We start from the raw sequence: 27,312 nt of genomic DNA on the forward strand, positions 1-27,312 counted from the left end.
GGCGGCACGGCTGCACTGGCTCTTCCCCGCGGCTGCTGAGAGCCCGGGTGGGCTCGTGCGCCCCCCTCCCCCCCACTTCCCCTGTTATTACCTCGGCAGCTCGCTCCTTCGGCGTTTCGTCACACACACGCTGCAACTGCCGTTCACTCATCCATCCATCCATCCCTCTCGCCCTCCTGTCGTCTATTTCGGCCTTCTGTCCATTTTTTCGCCGGCCCACCGCCGCCTCGAACACGCGGCTGTGAAGCGCACGCGAATGCGCGTGTAGTTGTCAGCACACACTGCCGCAGCCCTGGCAGCAACTGAAAGCGACGACGCAGGCACGTAATCAAGCAGCATCTCACCCCTCTCAGCGCCGGCCGTACATCGATGGCCCACACCGGGGGCGCCGGCACGCTTTGTGAGAAGGCGCCGGCGACGGCCGAGAGACCCACCTCAGATGTTACGGTGCCGCAGCGGAGGAGGCACGCGACGCAGCTGCTGCGCAAGTTCACGGAGTGCCGCACCCTCTTCATGTGCTGCGATATTCAGGAAAAGCTGGCGGAGAAGATCCCTGGCTTTAACGAGACCATCCGCATCACGAACGACCTCACCCTCTTCTGTGAGATGCTGGGCCCGACGTACTGCAACGTTTTGGCCACCGTGCAGTACCCGGCTGGCGTGGGGCCGCTCTACCACGAGATTCAGCTGCCGCCCAGTGCCCCCGTGATCCCAAAGATGGAGCCATCGATGCTGTTGCCCGAAGCCCTGCCGTACCTCTACGGTGACGCGGACCACGGCATTCTGCCGGTGCAGCAAGTCGTGCTTTGGGGGCACGAGACACACATCTGCATCATGCAGACCGCGGACGAGCTGCTGCGCCGCGGCTTTCGCGTAGCGATCGCGACGGACGGCTGTGCGGCGCAGCGGCGCCTCGACCACGAGGTCGCCATTATGGAGATGTCCAAGTGGGAGGGGCTGCTGCTGACAAATTCTATCGGCGTGTACACGATGATCGTGCGCGCGGACGACAGCGTATGGAAGCCGGTGATGCAGCTTATTCGAGATGGCGCGCACGCGTTCAAGCGGCCCTACGAGCGCTCCGAGGACCCAACGGTGCCGCCGCAGGAGCGCGAGCGTCAATCGTGACGCCGCAGTGACGGACTAGATTGAAAGTAGAGATGAAGCACCACGAGGATGAGCACGCACAGGCCATCGTTTCCGTGTCGTCGTCACGCCGACGTCGTGACGGTGCCGTGCACTGGCTCCTGCACACACACACACACACGCAGACGTGTCTCCCTGTCGTTTTGTGTGTTTGTGTGTGTGTGTGTGTGTGCTTGCTCCCTCTTTCTCTCTCCAGCTCGCTCGCTTCGATCTGCCTCGCACACGCCCACCTCCTGTGCTGTGGCTTGCGGCGCATATTCGGTTGGACGCACGTCTCCTGTCTCCCTGCCGTACCTCCCCCCCCCCATCCGCCTTTCATGCGCCACCGCGTGCCGCAGCGTGATGGGTGGGTGGGGGGCGGGGGAAGAAGCGGAAGCGAAGGCGCTTTGTTTTGCTCGTGTGCTCGTGTGTCTGTGTGCAAACGCCGCCATGCTCGTGCGGTTGCCTGCGCATGCCATCATGCATCACCCCATCTCGCCCAGCCGCATCCTCCGGCTCCGCGCCACTCTCTTACACATACACACACACCTTATCGCTTTCGCTGCGCCCGCCGCCCCTCTTTACGGGAGCGCCACTGCGGTGATGACGTTCTCGAGCCCCGCGCACGGCCTCTGCGGAGGCGGCGAAGGGCCGGGGGGGGGGGAAGAGCAGAGTTTGCTTGACAAGCAAGAAGATGCTCCACAGGCGATCAATGCGACCACGAATGGCTGCGGCACACGCATGGAAGAGGTGCTCGCATATTCCGAGGACGTGGGCCGTCGGTGGACAGCGACATCTCGGTGTATGCGTGTGCGCACGTTTGGTTGCCAGGCAGCTGGTTCTTCATTGCTGCGGGAAGAGGGGAGGCTGGTGACTCGCCCTCACGCAACGCGCGATGCCCTCAAATGCCGGTGGAGTACGCGGCAGTGTGCTTCTTTCCGGCGCACGATTAGCGGATTTCCCGTCTGGCAGGCGTGCGGGCTCACGGCGCCCTTTCTTTTTCTCTCAGTTTGTGTGTGTGTGTGTGTGCTGACGGCGGATGGCGGCCCTCCCTCGACCCCCACCACCACAAACCCCGCCGCAATGCGCACATGCATCACTCACCGACTCCACTCCTGCTCTCCCCCTCTCGCGGCGGCGAGTGCACTTCTACTCGGAGTCGTCTGCGCTGCCACGCCGACACAAACGCACGTTCGCTACACACCAGAACGCACGCAGAGGCCCCCCTCCCCCATGACCACGCTTTCTGCGCACTCGCGGTTGATTCAGAAGTTTGACACCTGTCGGATGGCCTTCATGTTGTGCCGTGCGCAGGTGCAAGCGGACTCGCACATTCCGAGCCTCCACAATGTCGTGCACGCGACGAACGCGATGGCGGCCGTGCATCAGCTGCTCGGCCCGGAGCGGTCTGTGTTTGTCGCGACGGAGGTGCACCCGCAAGGCGTCGGCCACACCTGTCATGGCATCCAGCTGCCAGAGGACGTCATCATCGCCAAGAATGTGAGAGTGTCGATGCTGGTCCCAAAGGTGCGGTCGCACATTCTCGGCGACGCCGAGCGTGGCATTCCACCTGTGCAGCAGGTTGTTATCTGGGGCTACGAGACGTGCGGCTGCATCTTGCAGACCGCTGACGATCTTCTCACGCACGGCGTCCACGTCGCCGTCCTTGTTGACGGGTGCGCCTCGCAAACGATGGAGATGCACAACACGGCGGTGTTACAGCTATCCCACTGGGATGGCTTGATGGTCACAACAGTGCCGTCTGCTGTAATGCAGCTGACGCGATCCGATGCACGATTTGTCAAGCCAATCATCCAAGTCATGAAGAAGTTTGCCGCCGACTGGAGCACCACGCAGCCGCGGCCGGAGCTGCGCGACTGGAGAGGGGGCGGTGATGGCGGCGAGGCCACCGCTGCCAACGACGCCAGGGCCGCCCCGTCTGCGTTAGCCACCACCACCGCAGCAGATGCTGTACTCACCGCGGATTCGGCTTGCTGTAGAATGGACCACTGAGTACATCTACAGTGTGATGCTGGTCGTGGTGGCGGGTGGGCAGACAACGATGAAGGGACGGAGTTCCCTTCTGCAGGGAACATGAGGCAGAACCTCTCCTCATCTTTGGACTCTCGGCGGGCGCGCATGTGCTGGCCATGGCCGCGCGTCATACCGGGGTTGGTGACGAACACATCTGCACGCTGCCGCTGCTGCTGCTGCTGCTTTTCCAGTCTCCTCTGATGGCTGTTTATGAGCAGGTCGCACCTGCCTGTTTGCTTCCACGGCTCTCTCGCTCGCTCCCCACGCACGGAGCGCGCGGCATACCCTGACTCCCCTCCCCTCTCTCTCTCTCTCGCTACCCTCTTCCGTGGCAGCCATCGAAGGACGCTCGCTCGTGAAATCTGTGGCCACTGCTCTGCCTCGACCTCTGACTTGTGGCGGTGAGACAACCTGTCGGCAGCGCAGCGAGCGGCGAACACCGGCGAAACCCGCAAAGCCTCTGCTCCGTGTGGCCTCCCGCGCCACGCTTCATCCTTCAATCGGCTCTTTAGACACATCCATGCCCACGGGCATGCGCACGCCCCATCGTCATTGCCACCCAGGTCATCGTCTGCTGCAGCTAGCTTCACGCACTTGCGTGGTTGGCGCCCACAACATGCTGTAGCCTTCTCCTTCACACTCTTCCTCTGCTCGATGCATCACACACATCTACGTTCTGTGTGCACCCGTCTGCCGTGGCACTTACGCACACGCAAGCGCGCATACATCTGTGCACGTCGATGCAGCGTCTGGCTCGCACCGATATCTCCCTCTCTCGACATTCCCCGTCTGCATCGCAGTCCAAAGCAATCGCTTATACAGTCAACCAACGCGGTCATTCGGATGGTTGCCATGGCATCGCGCGCCCTCATGTCCTCGCGGTCGCACCTGCTGCAGAAGTTTGACAGCTGCCGCACCATCTTCATGTGCTGCGACATCCAGGAAAAACTGCGCAACCGCATCCCCAACTTCCAGGCGGCCGTTGAAGTGTCGAACTCGATGGCGACCATCCACAACACCCTGACGCCCAAGCACTCCACCTTTGTGGTGACGGAGCAGTACCCGAAGGGTGTGGGCCATGTTGCGAAGGACATCACGTTGCCTGAGGGTGCTCCGGTGATCGAGAAGCTGCAGCCTTCGATGCTAGTGCCGGAAATGATGCCCTACATCGACGGTGACGCTGCGCGAGGCATCTTGCCGGTGCAGCAGGCGGTGCTGTGGGGTCACGAGACACACGTGTGCGTTCTTCAGACGGCCGATGAGCTGCTGTCCCGCAACATCCGCGTGGCGGTGCTTGTGGACGGCTGCGCCTCACAGCAGCAGCTTGATCACGACGTGGCCATCCAGGAGATGGCGGGATGGGAGAACCTCACGCTGACAACCACCATCTCCGTTCTTCTGCAGCTAGCGCGTGGCGATCGCCTGATGAGGGGGTCCCTCATGAAAATCGTGAAGCCGAAGTGGGCCGACCCCTCTCGCTTCCCGAGCCTCCCCGCGGACGGCGAGAAGCCGAAGACGTGAGGGAGAGAGGGAGACGGAGGCAGACAGCGCATAGCCAATGCGAAGGAGGGAGGGAGGTAGGAGGGGCGCGTGACGTGGCCTTCATGATGTGCGGGCGTGCGCGCGTGCGAGTGTGGGGGGAGGGGAGAGAGTAAAGGGTGTGCACGCTTCTTTGAGATACAGCGGTGCCGCGTGTAAAGGCTGGTATGTCTGTTCACGCCGCCCTTGCCCTACCGCCCACTTCCCACCAATGCCTCCACGTCTCTCTCTCTCTCTTCCGCTAACGGCTTCATTGCCTGCGCGGCAGCTGTCGACTGACGTCACGGGGCCTCCCTCCGCACCATCTGCTCGCGTCTTGCAGGTACCCCGCCCTTCGCGCCCTCTCCGGTGCGCGAAGGGGAGAGAGGGCCCTTATTCTCGTCTTTTGCTGTTGTTGTTTTTGAACTCACGGCGTTTCCTATTTGAAGATGCGCGTGCGTCTTCGCCGACGCTCTGTCGCGGCGTGTCTTCGGCCTTGCGGCCTTGCAACGGCGCCCCTCCCCCTCCTCCCTACGACAAGCGCCACACGCCGTCTTGGTCGACCGCGCACACTCGTCCAGTTTTCTCTACCTATTTTCCTGTCCCGTGAGCTCCCCCCTCTCCCTCCCCCGGTGTCCGTTGCTGTCTTGCGACTGCGTCACAGAGAGAATCGTAAAAGCGCCGCTCCTCACAACGGCATTTTTGACGCCTCTCCCCTCACGCACTCACGCGCGCTTGCTTATGGGCGCGGATGGAGAAGTGGTGGTGGAAGGGGGGGGGAAGTGCCGTGGTGCCGTCACCTCGCTCGTGGATCGTTCGAAAAATCGTCTTCGGTGCAAGCCGGCCGCCTTTCTTCGACCGCCTTTCTGCTCACTGCCACGGCCGGATGCTGCTGTCTACGTGCCCGCCTCCAATGGAATCTACATAAACCGGACTTGTCTCCCTCGCTCTTCTCTCTTCGACTTTCACGGACGGCTCTACATGCGAAGGGTGCCTTGAACTCGCAGTTCTGACGCAGGCAGCCTACCGTGCTTCCACCCGTTGTGTCTCCGTAGTGCCTCATCCACGCGGCGGGACTCTGCGTAGTCATTGCCTCCGTCTTTCCGACGTTTCATTCTTCTGGACGCCCCGTCAACTCTGTGCCGCTCATAATGCAGGCTCAGATGATGCTCGGGCAGGCGCTCGAGCACTACTCGATGATGGACTTTGCCAACCTCGTGCTGGAGCAGTGCTGGGACATCTGCTACGACAGCCAGCTCACCCGCCCCGAGCTCGCCGGCGGCGAGCTGCCTGATGTCAAGGTGCAGAAGATGGACGCCTGCGCGCGCAAGTGTGTCGCACGGCACTTTGAGGTGCTCACACTGCTGTCGGCGACGCGCGAGCTGCGCGAGAAGGAGCGGATGCAGGGGCTTCCACCCGGCACGCTGACGAGCATGTAGAAGGCTCAGCGCTTGTGAGTGATGTGTGCGCCGGTGCAGGTGCACGCGTGCGTTGTTTTGTGCGCGTTGGTGATTGGGGCCGTCGTAAAGAATGCATCTTCTCTTCATATCTATCCGCGTCGCTCCTTCTTTGCTGTCTGAGCAAGGGCCCGTGGCCAGCAGGGGCCACTGGCGTTGTCGCCTGCCTCTGTCGGAGCAGCAGCGGCGATCTCTTGACGACAAGTGTGCGAGGAGGTGGGGGAGGAATGGTGCGTGTGTGCTACACCTGCGAACTCACGCCGCACTCCACCGACTTGCACGCCGTCAACTTCCATCCTCCCTCATCTCCGTGGCTGCATGGATGCGCATGCGCAGCCGCTGTACACGAGTGTCCATGTTCTCTTTTTTCCGCCTCTGCGTGATCTCACCTTCCTCGTATGCTGCGGATGGCAGCACACGTACAGGCGCGTGTCTGCACACCCGCTTCCTCATCCAGCATCGTGGCAACAGACCCAAGCAAACGGGAGACGAAGCGGAGGGCACCCGCTGCGGTGAACCCCACCGCCTTCGACAGCTGCAGGGCACCACCGCCCGCTGGCTCCCGCGTGCGGCTCTCTCGGCGTGCGCGCGGCTGTGAGCCCGCCCTCGCCGATAACTCTAACCACGGCGACATCTCGCTGTTCCCTCGTTTCTTTTTTTTTTCTAATCATCTTCATCTGGCTGCCCGCCACGGTGAATGGTGAGACGCCTCGCAGATCGACTCACGCGACTTGCTCAACGCGGGGAGCGGCGTCTCCGCCTCGACCTCCCCCGGCGTGTCGCCACCGGCAAGGGCAACGCGTCATGGACCGCCGCTGCCGCGCGCCTCGTGCTGGGCGAGCCGTTGCTGTTTTTGCAGTGCGTCTCGCAGCCATGCGCTCACCAGAGACGGCATGCGACGGAGGTGCTGCTTCTGTGCAATGAGGCGCTGCGCGTCGCTTTCATGGCTGCAGCTGCACCGTCGCTGCCCTTTCCCATCACTGCAGGCGCAGGAAGCCAGCTATCCTCACCAGCCGATGCTTCCCCGGCCAAGAAAGCTGCGCGCGAGTGGCAGTGTGTCGTGGCGCGCTTGCTGGCGACACGTGCCACCCGAAACACCATCGACAGTGGTGATGTGCGACGAGCACCGCGTCCCCTTTCCGCTACAGCCGCGCAGCCCGGAGCGCACCTGGCCTGCACAAATTCGCATGATGCAGTCGCAACGGCCATCACACATGTGCGCGCAGGGGCCGGGCCGCTCGGGATCGCCGTTGAACTGTCGCCGGTCGAGAGGGCTCGCCGGAGAGCAGCGACGGCAGAGCGGCAGCAGAGAGGAGGTTTTAGCCGCATGCATGCCGGCACGCGTGGACCATTGGCAGGGCATGCGCTCAGGGTTTACCGCACCGGATCGCGTACCCCAACATGGTCACACAGAACGACCTGTGCGACTCATGCGGGCAGCACTCGCGCCGCAGCATCGACGTTCTTGTCCTCCTTTGTGGGTTGGGAGGAGCAGCGCACATCACGCGGTCGCGAGTCGCTGTCCTCTCTCGGGCCCTCGTCGTGGCCACAGCAGCCTCGCGTGACGCGGCGACTCGCTGCTGCGTGGCAGCGCGCGTGTGCTGAATCGTACCGGCACGCTCTCGTGGGGCGTCCCACGAACACTGCTCGCCGGAGCTCGAGGTGCACGTGGACCTTCGCAGCGGAAGAAGAGCTGCGAGCGCACTTTCAGCGAGCCCTGCGCTGGCGATCGGATACCGCAGCGCCGGCCGCGGGGGACGAAGAGCTGATGACAGAAGTGGAGCTGCGGTCGATGGCGGCGTTCGTTGTGGACACGTACGTGTCTCTGCACAAAAAGCCGGAAAGCGGTTGCCGCCCAGGTGCTGCACTCATGCTAGCAACGCGTGATTTATGGGGCTCATCGGAGCTGCAGTGGCAGGTGCTTGTGCTCCGCGTGCTCGCTGATGAGGTCTGTGCTGCGCTCGGTGACAGTGCTGCCTGCTCTATGCGCGCGTCGCATTGGGTGAGTGGGGCTACCGAATTTTCTGTTGTCTACGAGTGCATCATTGTCGTGGCGGCTGCCCACCTGTGCGTGCTGAGGCATGGGCGTTATCCGAGAGATGTGGCTGGTGTCGCTGGCGCCGACACAAGGCACGGCGTGGCGGACGCGTGGGAAGCGACTGCGGTAGCGCCACACAGTGCCCATGTCGTGCGCGCAACGCGTCGCCTTGTGGAAGGTGTGCTGGCCTTGTGCACAAGGCAGGATGAAGGGGCTATCTTGTCGCCAACACGCACGGACGCCAGTGACGTGTGTTCACTTGACAGCTGGCTTGGCGGGCAGCTCTGCTGCCTCGCTGAGACCTCGTTTCGCTCGTTGTACTCAGTACGAGGGCACAGGGATCATCGCGCAGCCTTGCCGGAGCCTTCCCTGCTGCTTCTTCGCCTGCTCGTGCAGAGCGCTTCGTGGCATGGTCACTGTGCAGCCGCTGATGTGAATGGTGCCCAGCACCTACGCCACGTGTGTGCCGCCGTGCTGCTGATCGAGCGTGTCTTGGAGCGCGCCTCTGAGGATAGGCTGGCGCCCTGCGTAGACGAAGTCCGCGCCGCCCTGTGGCTGCCGCGGCGCTTCGCTTGCGACGATGAAGGAGTGGACGACGCAGTGCGGCAGCGCACACCGACACCACGACAGCGAGCGTGGGCCCACTCTCGTTCCTCTTACAAAGACGCTCGCCTAGACGGCGGCACCGCCGCACTGGCGGCCGCCACCGGCCGATTCGTCTGCCAGGTGCTTGACGGCAGCCCGCCGTCGATTTCACGCCTGCTGCTGCTGCCCGGGAACGCACCTCAACTTCTCCGCTCGACGACAGGCGGCCCCGCGACGCCGCTAGATCGGGAGATGCTTGCCGAGGATGTGGTGCTGCTCGCTCCAGGGATGGCCCTCGGCGCCGCGTGGCGGCTGCGTCACGCTTGCGCTGAGGGCCCCCTGCTCTGCACGTCACCCACGGCGAGCGCACCGGCACTCGAGCACACCAATGCTACGGATGCCGCCGGTGCCCGTCGCGGCGCTGCCTCCAAATGCTCGGGGGTAGGTGACCCGGATTCCGCGGAGCACGGCCCACTCCTGCAACGACGCGATACCCTGGAGCAGGTGTGGAGCCGATTGTGCCCCTCTTCCACCTGCACAGCCGCCGCCTTGCTGCCCGCGTGGTGGCAAGTGTTGTCAAGTCGATTCTTCTCCTCCATCCTTTCCCAGCTGGATCCGCCAGAGATCGCGAGAATGGCAGAGGCGATGGTGGGGACGCTGAGTCGACTACCGCCGTTGCTGTCGGCAGTCCATCACGAGGATCGCGCGAGAGCTCGCCGAAGTGCGGGCGCAGCGCGTCTCAAGGCAAAGACCGAAATGCGTGAAGGAGCCGGAGAGGGCGCTGGGGTCGCGCAGCCTCGATCAGCGGTGCTGGCGCTCCAGTGCACGCTCGCGTCGGCTCCAACGGATGCTGCCCGCGCAGAGGCGTCGCAGGCGCTGCTCTCGCGCCTCTGCACGGCACTGGCGGCGAGCGCACGATCAGGGGAAGAAGACAATGCCGACCTTACAATGGAGAGGGTGCATGGCGCTGGTGTGTGTCTCGCCGTCTTGCTTGCATGCGCCTCGACTTCGCTTCGTGACCAGGCGGCGGCCACACACGATTTCCTGGCAGCGGTCGCGTCCCTGGTGGACAGCCGATGTCATCCACAGCACCGTAGGCGAGAAAGCAACGACGTGTATTCAGCGCTGCGTAGCTGGTGTTCGGGGGCGATGGGCAGCATCATGCTTGCACGACACGCGCAGCTTGCTCGGGAGGCACCTCGGTGCGAAGTGTCCGCGTCGACGGAGCACGGTAGCGGTGAGGCGCCGCGGCGCAACCCGCTTGTGTCCCTGTCGCCAGCGGCGCAACTCGCGCTGTGGTGGGAGGAGCAGTCCAGCCTGCAGGCCGACCCCGCGGCTCCGCTGTCACGCCTTCGGGATTCCTGCTACTGGACAGGGATGCGAATCATGCGGCTCTGCAACACCGTTGCCCACCTCGCCGCCACGTCGACGACGGCCTCCAGCGCATTGTCGTCGCCACAGCCGCCGTTTTTGCCGGCACCGTCCACGAGGGATGCAGAGGCGGCGAGGGTGGCGTGCACTGCAGTCTACGACATGTTGAGTCTGGAGCACGTGTGCCATCTCGCAATTGCCTCTGCCGCCCTCCCGGGCCCCGGGGAGGCGCGTGAAGCCTGGAATGCGGTCGCGGGGCCCTTTGCCGCCGCCGTGCCGCCAACTCACGCGGCACATTCATCGTGTGCTTGCGCACTGGCAACTGCCGACGCGGGCGTCGCGCTCTTCGAGGGTGACCTCAGCTCCGGCGATAGGGTTACAAACATCTTCACGCACGCGATGACGGCAGCGAGGGAGGCTGGAGACAGTGCGATGAACGTCCTGCAGCACCGCCAGGGACGCCTCCTCAACGACCGGCAGCACGAGAGCCTTGTGGAAGCGATGCGTGACTTCTCGAAGCGACGCTGCGTGAAAGAGGCGGTCGCGTTGTTCTACGCGCACGAGCGCCAGTCCCGACGCCTGCGGCTGGCGGAGGTGGAGCTGTTTGCAGAGACGGCGAAGCGGGCGCCGTTGCCGTTTCTCGTACGCTTGTTGCTCTACCTACCGCCACCGTGCGAGAGTGCGGTGCTGGCCAGGGCCATCATCGCCGGCGCGTGGAAGGCATACCAGCGTGCGCTGCACCTGCACAGCAGACGCTTGGCGGCAGCAGCAGCGGAGAGGCGGCGCGGCAGCCAGCGCGAAAACGCGCCTCTTGCATCAAGTATTCACCGGCAGTCGTGCCGACGCGTGGAGCAGGCGTGGTACGAGAGCCTGGCGGTGGCACGCCGTGCGTTGGCGCTTCTCCCCAGTGCCGGCGGCACGGATGGGTGTGACGAGGAGGCGCAGCGCCATGCGCTCGCGGTTCTCCAGCGGTTTTTATGCGCGCGTCCGCACTCGATGCAGACCGGTGCGTCGCCGGGGCGCATGCCGTCGTCTTCCACGGGCGTTACTGTCTTCGCTGACGAGTGGGACAGCGACGCCGTGCAGAGCGCTCAGCTGCTGGCGGCGCTAATGCCGTCGCCGTCGTCGTCGTCATCGTCCAGGTCACGGCAGAGGCTTCACGTGCGGCGCGGTGCGCCGGCGCGCGAATCCGCGGAGGCGCTTTGCCGGCTAATCCAATTCTGCGACGCCACCAACGACCCGGCCACCGCCGTGCGGGCGTACCTGCGGTTCGCGAACGCGCATGCCGCATCGGCGCCCCCCTCGCGTCTGTCATGTGCGCCAGCGCAGGATGCACGGAAGCGGAGTAGACCGACGGTCGAGGCGAACGATGGCCGGGTAGTGCCGCTGCTGCCACTGGACACGTGCGTCACGCTTCTGCGCTTGGCGAGCATGCACGTGGTGGCTGCGTGCGATGAGGACGCGGCCACCTACGGTGTTCCAGGCACGACATCGTCGTCAACGCGGGTGCCGCTAACCGCTCTTGTGACGTACGTGGAGGCCCGTCACGTGCCGTCGGAGGTATCGTCACCTGAAACGCCAACGGGCTCCGAGGAGCCACGCGGCGGCGCCATGCTGATGCCGGATTCTTTGGAAAGGAATGCTGCTGCCGAAGATGCGGAGATGACGATGCTCCTAAGCATGCGCACCGCCTTGAAGGAGAGTGCCGCTGCACCATCCGACATTGTTGTTGAGGCCGCTACCGCAGGTGCCGGCTCGACGAGCAAGCCAGTCGGCGATGCGATGCTGGGGGACAGCGGATACCACGCCCACGCCAAGGGCGCGCCTGGTTCCGCGGTCAGTGCAGCTGCGGCTGCCACGTCTCGCGCGATGACGTACGCCACGAACTGCATAGCGGCGGTGCAGCGACTCTCGCCGACGCTGCCGGCCTCACTGCGGTGTGTCCTGCACTCCGACAGCGCCGCCATTCCCTTGACGGCAGTGCTGCATGACGCGCTGCGCTGGTGCCGACTGCGACCGCAATCGGTGCTTGCTCGCGAGGGCGCCGCTACAGCTGTGGACGGACTCGATGCCGCGGCGCTACACTCGCTGGCCGACCGCGCAGACAGCGACGACCCCGCCACGGCCGACGTTGTAGCGCGGCTGCTTGCCGCGGTGTTTCAGTTGGACAGTGCAGAGATGGCTGAGATGGTCGATGCTGCTCACCCTCGCCCCGTGCACGCTCTCGTCGGGGCTGCAGCCGCGGCTGTGACGGCCGCCGGCGTCGCCCCTGCCATGGTGGATGTGGCCGAGGGAGACGCGACTTCATCGATGGTGGTGACGCGTCACACCTTCGCGTGCCGCGCCGCGCGCGCGAACCAAGACTTCTGGCGCCTCGTGCGGCACAGCGACGCCTTGCTGGGCTACGTCTGGGACTACGTGTGGGAGCTGTACCGACTGGAGGCGACGGTGCTGTGGGTGTCGCCGGCGCAGCAGCAACGCGCTTACCTGGCCGTTGCCGAGTGCGCGCAGGTGATCTTGGCCGCACTGCAGGCGCTAGATGTGTGGGCGGCGGAGATGCGCGCGCACGAGGCGCGCGAGCGAGGCAGCAGCGACAGCGACGGCGACTACCAAGCCCATGAGCAGGCCCCTCTCACAGGCGGCCGAAGCCGTGTGTCTATGGCAGCCTCGAGCGAGTGGAGACTGGGAAGCTCCGTGGACGAGTGGCGAGTCCAGCTGCGAAGTGGGATACTTCAGCGATTGCATGCGCGCCTCTTCGATGAAGGCGACCTGCCCGATGCCACGAGCGGCCATCGTGGCGAAACAGCATCGGCGATGCTCCCATGTAGCCTCACGTCTTTTGGGATGACGGACACCACCGCAGCCGCGATCGCGTACATGACGACCGTAATGCAGCACAGCAGCACAGCTTTCGAGACTTGTGCCCCTACGAACGCTCTGATGCAGCTGGCAGCCGACCCGATCGCCGCTACATCGCCAGCGCCGTCAGACGAATCCCTCAGCGGAAGTGTGATGAGGACAGAAGGCGCGACCTCCGCACAAGAGGTGCGTGAGCTGCTGTCGCGAACCACGCAGCAGTACTACGACGCACTCAGCCGACTCGTGAGCCCCTCGCTTCCGGTCAGCGGTGGTGCAGGGCCGCTGCGGCCCGTGTACCTCAGCCGTCTTGCAACGGACAGCCTCTCCTACGTCCTCCGGTGTGTGACCGCCACTGCTGCAGCCGCACCGCCACGTCGCCCACACACCATCGGCACCCTTGCGACATCAGAAGCTGGTGGCACCGCGGCCCTGCTCTTGCGGGTGGCGGCAGCTGAAGGCATGCTGCGACACGTAGCATCGCTCGTGCAGCACGCATCGGTGCTCATGGAGGCGACGGACGCCGCACCGCGCACCGCCAATGTCGAACTCCCGCGCACTCTTTGGTGCCTGTCAGGTGCCCTTCACTACGCTGCGGCACTGCTGGATGAGTGCATGGCTTGGTGGACGCTTCTTGACCTCGAGGCCGCTGCCGCCGCCGCCCCGACGAGCGAGCTACGAGGTGCCAGCGACGCATCTAGCTGCGACATTGGGAGTGTCTTCCCTTCTGTGAACGGGTCACTGGTGGCGAGGAGTGCGCTGACGCACGTCCGCGCACAACTGCAACGGCTCGTAGCATCGTTTGCGGATCTCTACGTCTCTGGTTGGTACGGCAGCGTCCATGCGCGGCTGCCAGAGGTCACTCGCGCGCGGCTGTGGGGTCGCGGCGAGTCGCGTGCGCAACATCTGCGCGTATGCTTGGTCTTGCAGCACCTCGCCAGTGTCTCTGGTGATGCCGCGGTGCCCGCGCGGCTGGCGAGGGCGGCGGAAGCGCTGCAGCAGGCTCTCGCCCGTTACCCGTCCTCCTCGGCTGCCTGCACGGAGTCGAAAGACGCGCGTGCACTGCAGCAGTCGGGTTTTATGGACTTGGACGAACTCGTCGATGGCGAGCACCACGATGTCACAGAATCGGTGGACTGCACGGCGGCGGCGACAGTGCGAATGCTGGAGCGCACGCTGCTCGCGTACCTTACTCGGAGCACGCAGCCCGACGGTGTGTTGGTGATCGCACCCGGTCACATGACGGCGGTGTCGATCACTGCGTTGGAGGCTTCCTTTCAGCGAGCCGTGATGGCATGTCTTTCGCCGTCGCACGCGGCGCTGCTCTGGCGCTTGTTTACAGCTCTCCTCGATGATGGATGTTACCCCTCTGTCGCTGTCGAGGACACACCACATGAGGGGAGCCATGATGTGCCTCGTCCGATGCGGTGCGAGCGTGACGCTGCCGCCGAGGGGTCATTGGGTGTAATGTGTGCCGTGCCAACGACACTCTGGCGGCAGCTGCGGCGTTTGGGCGAGGAAAGCGAATCCGAGGCGGCCAGTGACGTGCTTCGCTCAAGTGGTGCTCGTACGGAGGCACCTGCGCTGCACAGCGAGCGCCTTGCCCTGTACGCGGCCCTCCTCTCCCGCCATCCGCTGGTGATCATGGGTGTGGTAAGGCACCCTCTCGTGCGACACCATCAGCTGGCAGAGGCGCGTCGAGAGCAGTGGCCGCCGGTGCAGGTCGGCGCCAGCAGCGGCCGTGTTGCCGGCACTTCGCAAGCACCGTCGTGCGAGTGGCTCAAGAAGCTGCTATTATACGGTGCAGAGGACGACTCGGTAGCGGAGGCGAGAGCGGCAGCGAGCGATGACGCAGGGGAGTCCGCCTTGTCCAGCGCATGGACGGCCGCAGACCGCACCCTCAGTGGCGGTGGTGGTGGTGGACTTCTGCGCACCTCCTCGGCAGGAGCTCTGGCGTTGCTGCCTGCACAGCCACTGCGGGAGCGATTTGTGTCGGCGCTTATTCTTGCCGTGCTGCGTGATGCATCACTCATGTGTGACGGTCCGTCTTGCGCTCCCATCGCCTTCGTGTCCTCGTCAGTCGCGGCGGCGATGGCAGCGCAGAAGCGGGAGTGCATGCTGCTGGAGCTGGTGCAGCATCTCGGCTACGTCGCCCCACATGCGGTGCGCACGGCGTTTCGTTGGGTTACCTGCACACCGTACCCGCTCACCGCGTGCGCACCGGCGTCCTCCTTTCCTGCAGACGCTTCGCCGCCGGCCCGGCTAAAGTGCAGCGCGCTGAGCTGCACGGATGTCACGACGCTTCGCCGGCTGCGGGTTGCACTGCTCTCGTGTGGCCCGTGGCCGACGACTGTGGCGCGAACGCTCCTCGAGTACGCGACGCGCGTGCAGCGCGCAGCCACACAGGAGACGGCGCCGCAGGCGCACGCTGGCGACGGTCAGACGCCCACGATGCCGTTCCCCGAGGCGCTCGAGCTCTACCAACGACAGCAGCAGCAGCCAGAGAGCAAGCGACACGATATGGCTGAGGCACCACAGGCGCTGATGGCCACCGCGCAACACCGGGTCGACGCTATGCGAGGCGTGCGACACCCACTCCTGCTACGTGTTCTCCAGCACTATGCCGATCAGGAAAAGGACAGCGCGCGACGCGAGCGACACTGTAACGGGAGCGGCTCCGCTGCCCCGTGTGGTCGAGGCGCTTCTTCTTCGTCACCTGTGCTGAGTTCAACCAGTGACACGGTGCCAACGGTGCACGCACGAGGAGGCCGCTTCGCTGTCGGGCTGTCACGGCGGCTGCCTCCCGCCCCCGCCGCGCCGTGCTCTTCAGTCGGCAGCACCCGCTATGGGCATAGCACCGGTGCAGGGGCGCCGCTGTCTGCGATCCAGCTCGCCTGCGAAGAAGGTGCGCGCCTGGTGAATGCGCTCCGCACGTCTACGGCGCCGGCTGTGGGGGATGCCGCAGCGCGCATCGCGCTGCGCATGCGCGACCTCGCCATGGCGCCGTCCCACCCCGCCTGCGTCGACCTTCTCAGCGATGCCACGTTTGCGACGGACGTGATGGCGCTGCCCACGAAGCGCGTGGCGGCTACCGTGATGCTCGCCTGGCGAACGCTTCTTGTACGCGCTGCAGAGCTGGACTGCCGGGAGCAGCATTGGGACAGTGCTGGCGGTGACGACGGAGCCGTTGCCGCTGAGGTGCACAACCGAACACGAAACCTGTCGCTACGAGAAGCCGGCTCCAGAGACCGGAGCTGCATGACGGTGCTGGATGTGTACGCGATGTTCTTCCTCGTAGCCTCTCGCACGTGTGATCGGCTCACCGCTATTACGCCACCGCTTCCACAGGCGAAGGGGCGACAGTGGCTGGTGAGTGGGCAGCGCCAGTTGGGCTCTTTGAAGCGGGAACTGGCGGCGTATTGGGTCGCGGTGCTGGCGGACGAGGTGGTGGCGTCGCAGCCTGTGTTCCGGTGCAGCGCCACAAGCGAGGCAGAGGCGATTCGCGTTCGCATCGACGCGTACTGTCGCAGCAGCGGAGACGGAGGCGCCACGCACTCCCCCGCGTTGGGCCTCGTGACCCTCGAGGAGCACCTGCGTCGCGCTCAGGCACGCTTGCAGGCGGTGGCGCAGGAACCTTCGACGTTCTCCTCGTTCCCACGAACCTCGTATTCGCCAATAGCGGCAGACGACAAGGCTGCAGCGGAGCTCTCGCTTTTGCAGAAGGAGGCCGGTGCGCAGCTGCGCGATGCAGGCGCACGGCTGACCTCGTTTCCTCGCTCCGTCACCGCAGAGGTATCGCTGAGGCTGGCAAAGGAGGACGCGCGCGCGTCACCGGAGCTGGCGTGGTCGTTGTGGCCACCTGCCGCCTTGGAGACATACCGACTACGCGCGTGCATGCGCAAGAGCTCCGACGAGAACACCCTTGTCACCGTCACGGTCCGCAATCCAGTCTCGGTGGTCACGTACCTGTGTGCGTGGAGGAGAGAGCAGGTGTCGGCGCCGCAGAAAAGGCGACCAGGCGCGCGCGCAGCACGCCATCAGGAGAGCGCCAGGACAACCACCGTCAGGCCGTACGCCGCGAGGGGTGCGGCGTGCGTGCTGCTACCGGCGGTGTGCCTGCCGTCCTCTTCTGCGGTGCACGGCAGCAGGCAACCTGGAACCTCGAGGAGACGTGCGCGATGGGCATCGCAGAGTACTGCCGTATCGTTGGCAGATGTGTGGCGTGCCGCGGACGCGTTTGTTCGGCGTGGACGCCTCGTCCTGGCGTGTATACCACGTGACGGTCACGGCGGGGCATCCGGATGCGGCCCAGCGCGCGGCAGTGCTGGTGACGCCGTCGAAACGGATTCTTTGGAGGATGAAGTCGACAGCACGGCTGCCGGGACCAGCCCGGCTGGCGCAGGAGTGGTGATGCAGGCGCTCTTGGACCTGGTGTCGCTTGAGGACGCGCGCCTTCAACAGGAGCAGCAGCAGTCGAGGCGGCAGCACGCAGGCTTCCCCTCTCAGACCGCGATCAGCAGTGACACGCTCCAGCTGCTTTCCGTGCTCCGTCAACTGCGCCAGCGCCTGCTTTCTCTTGCTCCTGCTGCCGCTGCCACGGCGTCCGGAGCGCATGGCACGGAGGGGGCCGTAACAACCGTGGCCGCGGAAGACAAGGGCGGCCCGACACCCGCTGCGTCACCGTGGGCCGCCTTCATGCCTCTTTCCTGCGTATGCGGTCCGAGCACGCCGCCCGCTCGACGTGGGGGCGAACTAGGCGCTGATGGCATCGCCTGGCACTCGTACCTCCACGTGCTTCACCTGTGCGGCGACGGTCTGCTGTGCCGGGTCGCACAGCGTCGTGGGCGTCGTGCCTCGTCGTCGGCCGTTGCCCTGACGCGCGTCACTCATCAGCTGCAGCGGCTGGCGTCCCTGTCCGCCCTTGAGGAGCAGGTGACGCACTCGTCGGTGTCGTCTGCGTTGCGGTCGCGCCTCTTGAATGGCCAGGATGCACAGCGCATCATCTGCTTCCAGTTGCGCGGTCTGCAGCGCATTCGTGATCACGTAAGCGTGCTAGGATGGACCGTGGAGCAGCATAGGGAGCTGCAGCTGGCGCAGCAGAGCATCGTGTCAACGGTGGCGGCGATCTGTGCGCTGCAGCGCCGCTGGCATCACGGACAACAGTGTCCCCAGAGAGAAGATGCGTGGGATGTGGCCACGGCACGCATCAGGCTCTCGACAAGGGTGCGAAGGCAAGTGACGGCAGAAATGCATGAGGGGCATGTCCATCCTGTCGAGCAGGCAACCGCGGTATGCTTCTACCCTGCTCTTGCACACCTGTTGCGACAGCTCTCTGTGACATATCCGCCTAGTGCTGTTCCTGCCGCATCTGCGCAGGAGCCGTCCTCATCGCGACAGCGTTCTCCTGTTGAGGATCGCGTACCACGCGCTGACGACGCCGCGACGGGGGTGGTGACGGCGTTTGCGGGTGTCGTCGCTGCCTCGGCGCGTCGCCGGCACCGCCCCCTCCATGCCCGGGCACCGCAGACGACAGCAGCCACGACGACGGCGGAGAGCGACAACGCGGCTGCGGCTCTGCTGACCACTGTATATGGAGCCCTCTGTGAGGCACACGAGCAGCAGCGGAGCGGGTCAACCGATCGCCGTCAAAACACCGGGGGTGGTCACACCTCCACCACACCGGCACTGGCACCCGTAGACTCGTGCGGCGAGCTGCATGCGCTTCTCTCTGCTGTCGTCGCTGCCGTTCAACGGCGCTCGCGCGACGCAGACCCGTGGCTGCTACTGGAGTTTCTCAGCGGCAATGAACGCGAAGCACTGCTCCCGCTCGCTGCGGCTGCCGAGGCCTCCTACCTGGAGACGCTCATGAGGGCCGTGGCGCTTGGCGCGTCCGCGCCCTCGCACGACGAGGATTCGCACCGCGTAGTGGAGGCGGGGCTGACGCTGTACGCGCTCCTGCACCCGTGGCTGCCCCTCTCGGGCGCGGCGTGGGAGACGTGTGCGATGGAGGCGGCGCTGAGCCTCGTCACGCTCGCCCTACCGCAGCGCGACCGCCTCGACGACAAGAGAGGCGCTGGAGCCACCGTCAGGTCGTCCGCGACGTCCCTCTGGTATCTCGTGCAGGTTGTACTCGTCAGCATTCTGCATCGTCAGCAGTCGGCGCGGCTGTCGGTGCGCAGTATCGTGCTCCTCGGCGTCATCTATAGCCAGCTGCGGAACTTGGAAGGAGTAAGGGGCGGGGTACTCGGCACTGAGCGCAGCCGGCGCAGCTCTCGCACAGCGCCGCAGGCGGATGCAAACGTGCTGCTGTGGCGAATCCTCAGCGCTCTGAGCGGGCTGTCTGAGAAGGACGCGGCAGAGGTGCGTGACGCGTGGATGTCGATGCGCGAGGTCGATGCTGTTGCTCTGGGGCCGAGCATTGCCGAGCACGCGCCCGCACGAACAACTGACGGCGCTGCGCTTGCATCCGCGGAGGAGAACATACAGCTGCGCACAGAAACGGGCGGCGCAAAGGCGGAGGTGTGCAGCGGCGCTCACGTTATAGAGGTACTCTACCACGGGTCGCTGCAGGCTCTCGGCGAAGGCGGCAGCGGTGGTGGGGCCACTGAGCAGGTGAGCGGGCGTTGGAAGTCGCCTCTGCTGCTTGCGGCGACGCGGTTGAGGACGTGGTTGGCCTGCGAAGATGTCGCCGTTGCATCTCCCATTCGAACAACCGCGAGCAGCCGCGACTCAGCAGCAGGGGCAACGCTGCACGCATGTACAGCTTCCAGGCTGGTCCTACCGCAGCTCTGCGTCTTGGAGGAAGCCCTGTGCGGCATGCTGAAGGGTGTGGACGAAGAAGCCGGCGGTGCAGGCAACCGTAGCAGGACAGGCCGCGGAGCTACTAGCAGAGGGGTGCCAGGTCCACTGGCAGTACGCCGCGACAGGCTTGCGTGTCTTCGCGCGTATACCCTCTACGCGGAGCTGAAGCGCACGTGCTCAGCGCCGCTGTGGAGACGACAGCACTGCTGCCTGCAGAACCACGCGCAAAACGGGGATTGCAACAGCACCCAGCACGACGATGATCGAAGTCGCCGCGACTGCGTCGGCGATGTCGCATCACTTGTGCTGGAACTCGCGGTGGTGGCAACGCTCTCCGCAGCAGACGCATCGCCGCACTCGCGGCACTCGGGTGCCGTCTCGGACGCTCATCAACTCGCCCTTCTTTCGACGTTTGTGCGCTGTTGCGACGCTCTGGGTACGCCGCTGCCCAGTCTTCCATGCCCACAGCGACTGCTGCGGTGGGGAAGGGAACGTTCATCGGCAACACCAGCGGTGGCACGAGTTGCCCCGCCTCGCGCAACTGGTCTTGGACGTGTCGGTGTCGATGCGCACGCAGCGGTGCGCCATCTCGCAACGACTCTTCTTTTTCGCCTTGCAGAGGATGTGCCGCTCTCAGCGCCGTCTGCCCGAGCGATCCTTCACGATTGGCGTGCCGTGCTGACGCCGCTGCAAGCGCTGCGGCGCGTGACTTCAGCCTTTCCGACTCCAGGTGCACGCCTGCCCGAGGTGGATGCGGGTGCCGATGTTGGGTCTGGACACGGAAGCGTGTGGCTACTCAGCACCTCCTCTGCAGGACTGCAGTGGGCACCCGTGTGCCAAGCCGATCCTTCATCTCCCAAGTTGACAGGACGCCTCGACGTGTCAAGCAGCGATGCTGACACTGGTGGCGGCGATGCTGACACTGGTGGCGGCGATGCTGCGCAACCTACCGTCCAGCAGCCGCAGCCGCAGAGCCGGCGGCGTCACTGTCACCACGACCAATCTCTCCAGGGTATCTACTACACCACCCTCCGTCTCCTGTGGAGCAGGGGGCACCTCGCCAAGCTCCCTTTGCCGGTTCTGCTGAAGGAGCTGCTGCGCCCCTTAGCGGAGCTGGAGCGCGCCGCAGCGGAGACATCGACCCTTTTCCCCACCGCCACTGAGGCGGCACAGCGCGCCGTGCAGCCGGCTGTACGCGGACGCGATGACGGTGCCGCTGGAGTAAACCGGAAGACGGCCAATCGGCTCGCAGCACTCGTCGATGTGGCTCAGCAGCTCTCGATGCACCCGGTGCTAAGCGCGTCAGCCGCAGCAGCAGCTGCGCGTGGCGGAGACGGCAGCTCGGGGGCTGGCTGGACCTCGGCGTGCCTCGTGTTCAAACTGCTCGCGCAGATAGAGGCTGCTCTCTGCACGCGATGCGGGAAGCCCCAAAGTCACACCAGTGGCGGTGCGCGTGCGGCGTTTGCCAAAGTAGCGTGCATCTCACCCTCTCGTGTCTTCGCAGCCCGATACGCCGACCTGCTTGCCCAGCGCGGCACGTGCGCTCCCGACTATCTTGCCTTTATGCTTGTCGTGTCGCGCCACTGTCAAGAGCTGCTCCCAACGCACGGGGGCGGTGCTCCGGGCGAGTCAGAGACCCACGAGGAACGTCGGCGGCTACTGCGGCACGCGCAGCTGCGCCACGCCGTTGCGCTGGCAGCTCCGCCGCCCGCTGTTGGGGCGGTCATGGGGCTATTTCAGCTCCACACGGCGCACTGCCATCGTGCCATGGCTGCTGAGCAGCATTCAGGCGCACCCCCCGCTACAGGATCGGCTGCTGCATTGGAAACTAACACAACGAATCAACGGCAGCGTGTAGACGGTGAGGAGGGCATCGGGGGTGAAGCGGACATCCTTCTAGGAGCGCTAACACCTGACGAGCAGACGCTCTTGCAGCGCCTGCATCACCTCCTGCAGACGTCGCGCGGCAAGCCGGCACCGCCGCTGAAGGGTCGCGGTACGAAGTGAGGGTTGTAACATGAGGTCTTGCCGGACATGACGACGTTTTCTCTTGGATGTGTTGAAGCCGTGCGATCCTGTGGGGCAGGAAAGGATGGACGATAGGAAACGACGAGGAGGGCAGCGGTGCGTGTCGTGCACGCTCTGCGCGTGTGGCCATCTCCGATGGGCTCCGCCACTGCCCATCTTATTAGCACGTTCATCTGTGTGTGCGCCCGTCTCTGCATTACTCGTTCTCTCTCTCTGCTGGGGGTGTGCTCCTAAGATACGAAACAGAAGGTATGCGTGTGCGCAAGACCGAACCTCCGCGCTCCTCTTGTCGGACGTCTCCTTCATGTCGGCTTGACGCTGTTCACTGTTGTGTGGGCTGCCGTTGGTCCTCTGCCTGGGCTCCTCTGCGCATGTTGCGTGTCTGGGTGTCTGCGCCAGCATCTAACCCCATCCACCTCCGTCTTGCTCCCTTGACCCCCCCCCAACACCACCACTGCCACAACGCACGCACACACACACACACACACGCTCACCGCCCTCCACTGCCTTCTTTGCCAAGAGCGTACTCACGGTGGCTCTGTGCGCATGCATATTGTGCTCCCTCTCTCTTTTAGTTCGTCTGCTTGTCGGCACTAGACCCCCGCAGCAGATCTCACGTCACCTCCTTTTTCGCATACCCATAGAGACACACGCACACAGCGACAGTGACGCTGTATCGTGTCTTTTTTTTTTCGTTTTCCTTTCTAATCTTCCCTGTTGTAGTTGTGGTATTCGCGGAAGAGGGCGAGTGCGAGAGCGGGAGAGGGGACGACCATCGCCAAAGCCGATAAGCAAATCGCTCACCTGCACACGTGCAGCTCCTGCCTGCCTGCCTGCCCGCTCGCCTCTCGCTGATACACTCATTCTTCGGAACTCGCCACATAGAGGGACACCGAAGCAACGATACACTTCAGCTTACACGCAAGTGTCCTGCCTCCTCTCTGCTTTTTCTTGTGCACGTGCCCCTCCCTCTCCAGTGTATGGGCGCGCGCACACATGCATACTGCTGCCTCCGTAATCGCTTCTTGCCTGCTGTCTTATCGTGTATCTGTTTCGGCCCCTCTGCTCTCAGTGCACACACACACACACACACACATCTGTCTGTGCAGGGTTGTGCGCGTGCAGGGTTGTGCGCGTGCATGCGTGTGTGCGTGTTTAGTGGGAGTGGTTGTTGCCAGCGTTGCGGCGCTCCGCATGTTTCGGTTTTCGCCTCAGCGCGTTCTCCGGCCTTCTTTTTGTGAGCCACCATGCCACGAGAGGTGTACGCGGCCTCGGCTTCCTGGTCCGGCGCCACCACCTTCCCTCGGACGTCCGCGCGGCCGCGGCGGAGTCGGTCCCACAACGAAGTCCTCCTCGCCGATCATGATGGCGCGCCACTCTTTCACCCACACGGGAGCGCCGCTGAGGTCCGTGCAGGCGCCGCATCGCAGCAGCTGCGCGCTGTGAGCTTCGCCAGTGCCCTTTCCAGCTCTGCGGCGTCGTCGCAAGCTGGTCTGCTCTTAGCGGACGTGATGCCGACCGGCTCGCACACTGTGCCCCCGCCTCGACAGGTAAAGGATGTAAACGTGGCCGCTCCCGCGTCAGCAACGCTATCGGCGAACGCGCTACAAGTGTTGTCCGCCTCGGCTCTCTCGGTGCCTGCCGCCACCCCGAGGGCGACCAGCGCCACAACCCCTACCACCGTGAAGGGGCTCACGAGCGGCAGTTGGCCATTTTGCAGCGTCGTCGACGGATGCGGCATCTCCCCCAAGCTAGCCGAGCTGCTCCGCGCGGCGGCCACGCGGGAAGACGAGGATGCGCCGTTTATGAACATCCCCGCCGAGCTGCTGTGGCTGGGAGGCCGCCGTGATGCACCCTCGGCACTACTCGGTAGGCGCGGCGAGCCGGGCACTACGACCCCGCTCAATGGCGTCACGCGGGCCTCGCCGTCGTCCAGGGTGTTTACGTCAGCTGCTGAGGCGCTCATGGTGGACCCCGACGCACCCCGGCCTGCTCGACGGCGCTTGAGTTACAAAATCACGCCGGCGCCCCGGGAGTGTAGGAGCGCGGCATTCGCATCCGCCGCCCTGGGGCCCCTTACGCCGCTCTCCGGCAGCACCACGCCGTTCATCTCCCTTTTCACCAAAGACGATACTGCGACGACGGCCTCGCCCTTGGCAGTGGCGTGCATGACCGCAGCCCCGCCGTCCCCTGGCGGGGCGATGCTGTGCTTCTCGACTCCAAAGTCTCCACTCAGTGGCGCAGAGCCCGCAGTCACTGCCGCGCTTCTTCGCGGCAGTAGCCTCGCCGCCCCACGCTGTCTGCGTTCGAGTGATGCGCCGTCTACCTTGATGGCGGCGATCGTCACGGCCTCCTCTCACGCAGGACCAGGCGCGCTCCCGCCTCTGTCGCCCTTCACTCCCACCGACCCCCACGGCGGTGGCAGCCAGCACATAGAGCTGCCTTTGGGCTTTCAAGGGTTTTCTGCGCACAGCCACCATGTGCTTGAGCAGCGCATGCCCGTCAACAGTCGAGGATGCTCATCACGGGCTGCGTCGGCCGCGGCAACGACATCGCTGTTGAAGCTGGCGCGGCAGGCAGCGAGTGTTGCCAGCGCGCAGTCGGTGAGCGACTGCACGGATGCCCCGTACCACTTCGAGGATCTCCTCGACGACGCAACGGCGTCCTCTCTCGTCGAGGATGATGACGTTTTACGTGACACACCGTGCGGCGGGGACTTCAGCTGTGACGTTTTCGAAGATGGAAAAGTGTGCGAGGCGGTGGACGACAACGGCTGTGACGAAGACAGCAGCTGCCGTGGTCTCTTACAGATACGAGGGAGGAGAGTGGTGGCGACGGGAGCTATGCCGTGTGCAGCGGGGCCGGCGTCGAGGCTGTCGCCGCGTCAGCAGCTCACATGCCTGCAAGGGCAGTGCGACGTGCGCAGCTGTGCCACCGCAGCCTTGAACGCCGACGGGCCAGCGACGCGCAGCCTTACTGCAGCGCATGCGCCATCATTGGGGACTGCAAGTCGGGTGCACATGTCGCTCATGCACACCACTGCCGGGTCCGACTCGGCATCTAGCTATGGCAGCGTAGGCGGTGGCTCGACTGGCCTCAGCACCTTCGCCCGATCCACAATGACGGCACCGCAGCAGGTGTTGGCGTTGCAATGGGGGCTGCCACGCCCACTATCGACACAGACGCGAAGCGGCGCTACTGGCAGTGGCCACCTCCTTGACGGCAGCCGCAGTGCCACCACGGAGAGCTCGATCAGCGCGCCGGATCTGCCTGTGTTCGTACCCACGTCCTGCCCGGCCTGCTTGCTGGGGGCAGCCGCCTTCGACAGCGACGCAGGTGGCAGACCTCTCCATCCGCGACTGGGTAAGCACGCGACGCCCTCGCGCGAAAGGGAACTGGGCACCGCAGCGGACACCATCGCAAAACCCGCACAGCGGCCCCGCAGCTCCCACCGGCACGCCGGCAGCGACGGCAGAAGCGGTTGCAGCGGTGGCGGTGGCCTTCATAGACCCTTGAAGCATTCGCACGGCGCACCTGCCGGAACACAAGATCGCATCGAGCAGACCCATAGCAGCTCTGTCGCTGAGGGGCGCACACGGAGCGCCGAGAGCAGCAGTGACGTCAGCGGCTGGGGACGAGTCAGCGATGTTGGCGAGGACAGCGATGGGCAGAACGCAACGAGCGGCGGTGGCGAGAATGGTCGCTGCCGTCCATGCTCGGCGCCGTGGGTGCGGCGCATCACCCGTCCTCCTCCGCTGCATCTGCGTAGCCTAAGCGGCAGACCGTGGAAGCTGGCGAGGTCGCCGCCGGAAGCAGGAGAGGAAGGCCATGTAGCGGACGCGCACGCCGGCGATGGTGGTGAGACGGGCTCGCGAGAAATCGAGACCTTCGCAGCGCTGCTGCCACCTACCCCTCGCCAAACCTCTCCATCGCTGTCTCTCGCCACTCCCAGCACGACCGTCGCCGCGGTCGCGGAGGGCCCGCAGAGAGGTTGGCCCCCTGTGCACGCAAGACACGCGACCGCCGTGACCCTAGCAACGTCGCCGAGCAAGGCAACGAAGCACGCGCAGAAGTGGTCGGCCGTGCCACGAGGTGGCGCGCACGGCAGCGCGGTGCCGAGCCCCTCGAGCCGACGCCATCGCGAGGAAAGGCGAAGCTACCACCACCACCACCACGAGCTGCAGCAGAACTGGCACCTCCGGTTGCTATGGGTATGCGCTCCGTATGGCGTCTTTGTGGTCCTGCTGGCGCTGACCACCTTCGTCGCCACCCACGTCGTCTCGGAGGGTGTTGTGTCGATCTCCCCCGCAGAGCGCCACACGTACGGTCTCCCTGACCTGCTTGCCTGCACAGAGAATGTCACCCTGCTGTCGGCCCTGCCGAATGAAATCTTCACCTGCTGGCGCATCGAGGATCCCGGTCGGCCGCCGTGTGCGGCCGTGAAGTTCGCGGATCTCGCCGAGTCCCTGGCCGCGCTCTCCTGCGTCTCCCTGAGCGTCTCGGAGTCGTGCGACGAGGCGCGTTGCATCCCGTTGCGGCGCAGCGACAAGCTCGGCAACCTCAGCACCGTTGCGGCGGCCACGAGGCATGCGGTGCCCATCACGGACAATGGCAGGCGCGACGACCGCGAGGACGGGCACAAGGCGCTCGACTCGAAGCCAGCGCGCATCAGTGTCGAAAACAGCCGGATCGTGTCGCGAGCGAACAGAAACACGGCTAAGGCCGCTCGCACTCGGCGCAGCACTACGGGCGCTCGCCTTCCACCTTTCGCTGGCGAGCGCACATTGCTGCGGCACACGAGACCGTCCGCGACCACCGCGTCGAAGCTCGACGAATCAGCTCATGAGTATCTGCCGCGGCGTCGGGAGGAGAGCGCCGCTGGCGCTGCCAAGACAGGCGCTGCGGCACCGTTCGCGGACTTGAAGGTGCCCTTGGGGTACGCGTTCGGCTGCTTCGGCTACGCAACGGAGTTCTTTGCCGCGGCGTATCTGGACAGCGAGCACACCAGCGAGAGGAAGGGACCGAACACGTCTGCGTGCGTGTACGCCATCGAACCAAACTTGCGCGACACGCGCAGCCCACCCTTCCCGCCCACCAAAACGCCATCAGCGATGAGCGGCGACGGTGCCCCGCATATCGCACATGCGCTGCCTATCTTTCACAGCTGGAGGAAGGTCATCACGCGTGCGGACGGGTCCAACTCGCGCGTCTCGCGTTGGCAGATCTTGTCGGATCCGTGTGAGCACTCCAGCGCCATGTGCGTGCACCCTTTCTATGGGTGCGGTTGCGCAGAGCCGTCCTTTCTCTCATGTCGCCTAGACGCCGATCCACTGCTGCTCGGGTACTTAGAGTCGGATGTCGCGTGCGCGACGCCGCAAGCGCGGTCACACGTGGCGCTGCTGGTTCCGCATCATCCCGCGAAATCGCCGAGGCCCGACGCCGGCACACCCCAGCAGCAACGCGGCGGCGGCGGCGGCGAACAGTGAGACTCGATGGAGG

At 64.9% G+C, this 27,312-nt stretch overlaps 6 protein-coding genes across 6 annotated transcripts; all 6 read left to right on the forward strand.

Moving 5' to 3' along the window:
* Nucleotides 1–369: 369 nt before the first annotated feature.
* On the forward strand, nucleotides 370–1,128 carry LDBPK_080310 (hypothetical protein, conserved; the record flags this gene model as incomplete). The annotated part of the gene is made up of 1 exon (XM_003858548.1): nucleotides 370–1,128. The coding sequence occupies one exon, from the start codon at nucleotides 370–372 to the stop codon at nucleotides 1,126–1,128; it is 759 nt and encodes a 252-aa protein (XP_003858596.1).
* A 1,080-nt stretch (nucleotides 1,129–2,208) lies between these two features.
* LDBPK_080320 (hypothetical protein, unknown function) lies at nucleotides 2,209–3,138 on the forward strand (the record flags this gene model as incomplete). The annotated part of the gene is made up of 1 exon (XM_003858549.1): nucleotides 2,209–3,138. The coding sequence occupies one exon, from the start codon at nucleotides 2,209–2,211 to the stop codon at nucleotides 3,136–3,138; it is 930 nt and encodes a 309-aa protein (XP_003858597.1).
* An 864-nt stretch (nucleotides 3,139–4,002) lies between these two features.
* Nucleotides 4,003–4,680, forward strand: LDBPK_080330 (mitochondrial associated ribonuclease, putative; the record flags this gene model as incomplete). Its single annotated transcript, XM_003858550.1, has 1 exon — nucleotides 4,003–4,680. One exon carries the CDS (start codon nucleotides 4,003–4,005, stop codon nucleotides 4,678–4,680), a length of 678 nt encoding a protein of 225 aa, XP_003858598.1.
* Nucleotides 4,681–5,828: 1,148 nt separating this feature from the next.
* LDBPK_080340 (hypothetical protein, conserved) lies at nucleotides 5,829–6,116 on the forward strand (the record flags this gene model as incomplete). Its single annotated transcript, XM_003858551.1, has 1 exon — nucleotides 5,829–6,116. The coding sequence occupies one exon, from the start codon at nucleotides 5,829–5,831 to the stop codon at nucleotides 6,114–6,116; it is 288 nt and encodes a 95-aa protein (XP_003858599.1).
* A 1,345-nt stretch (nucleotides 6,117–7,461) lies between these two features.
* Nucleotides 7,462–21,792, forward strand: LDBPK_080350 (hypothetical protein, conserved; the record flags this gene model as incomplete). The annotated part of the gene is made up of 1 exon (XM_003858552.1): nucleotides 7,462–21,792. One exon carries the CDS (start codon nucleotides 7,462–7,464, stop codon nucleotides 21,790–21,792), a length of 14,331 nt encoding a protein of 4,776 aa, XP_003858600.1.
* A 1,268-nt stretch (nucleotides 21,793–23,060) lies between these two features.
* Nucleotides 23,061–27,299, forward strand: LDBPK_080360 (hypothetical protein, conserved; the record flags this gene model as incomplete). The annotated part of the gene is made up of 1 exon (XM_003858553.1): nucleotides 23,061–27,299. The coding sequence occupies one exon, from the start codon at nucleotides 23,061–23,063 to the stop codon at nucleotides 27,297–27,299; it is 4,239 nt and encodes a 1,412-aa protein (XP_003858601.1).
* Nucleotides 27,300–27,312: the final 13 nt, after the last annotated feature.

This window comes from Leishmania donovani, chromosome 8 (genome assembly GCF_000227135.1).
Source record: "Leishmania donovani BPK282A1 complete genome, chromosome 8".
NCBI classification, from domain to species: domain Eukaryota; phylum Euglenozoa; class Kinetoplastea; order Trypanosomatida; family Trypanosomatidae; genus Leishmania; species Leishmania donovani.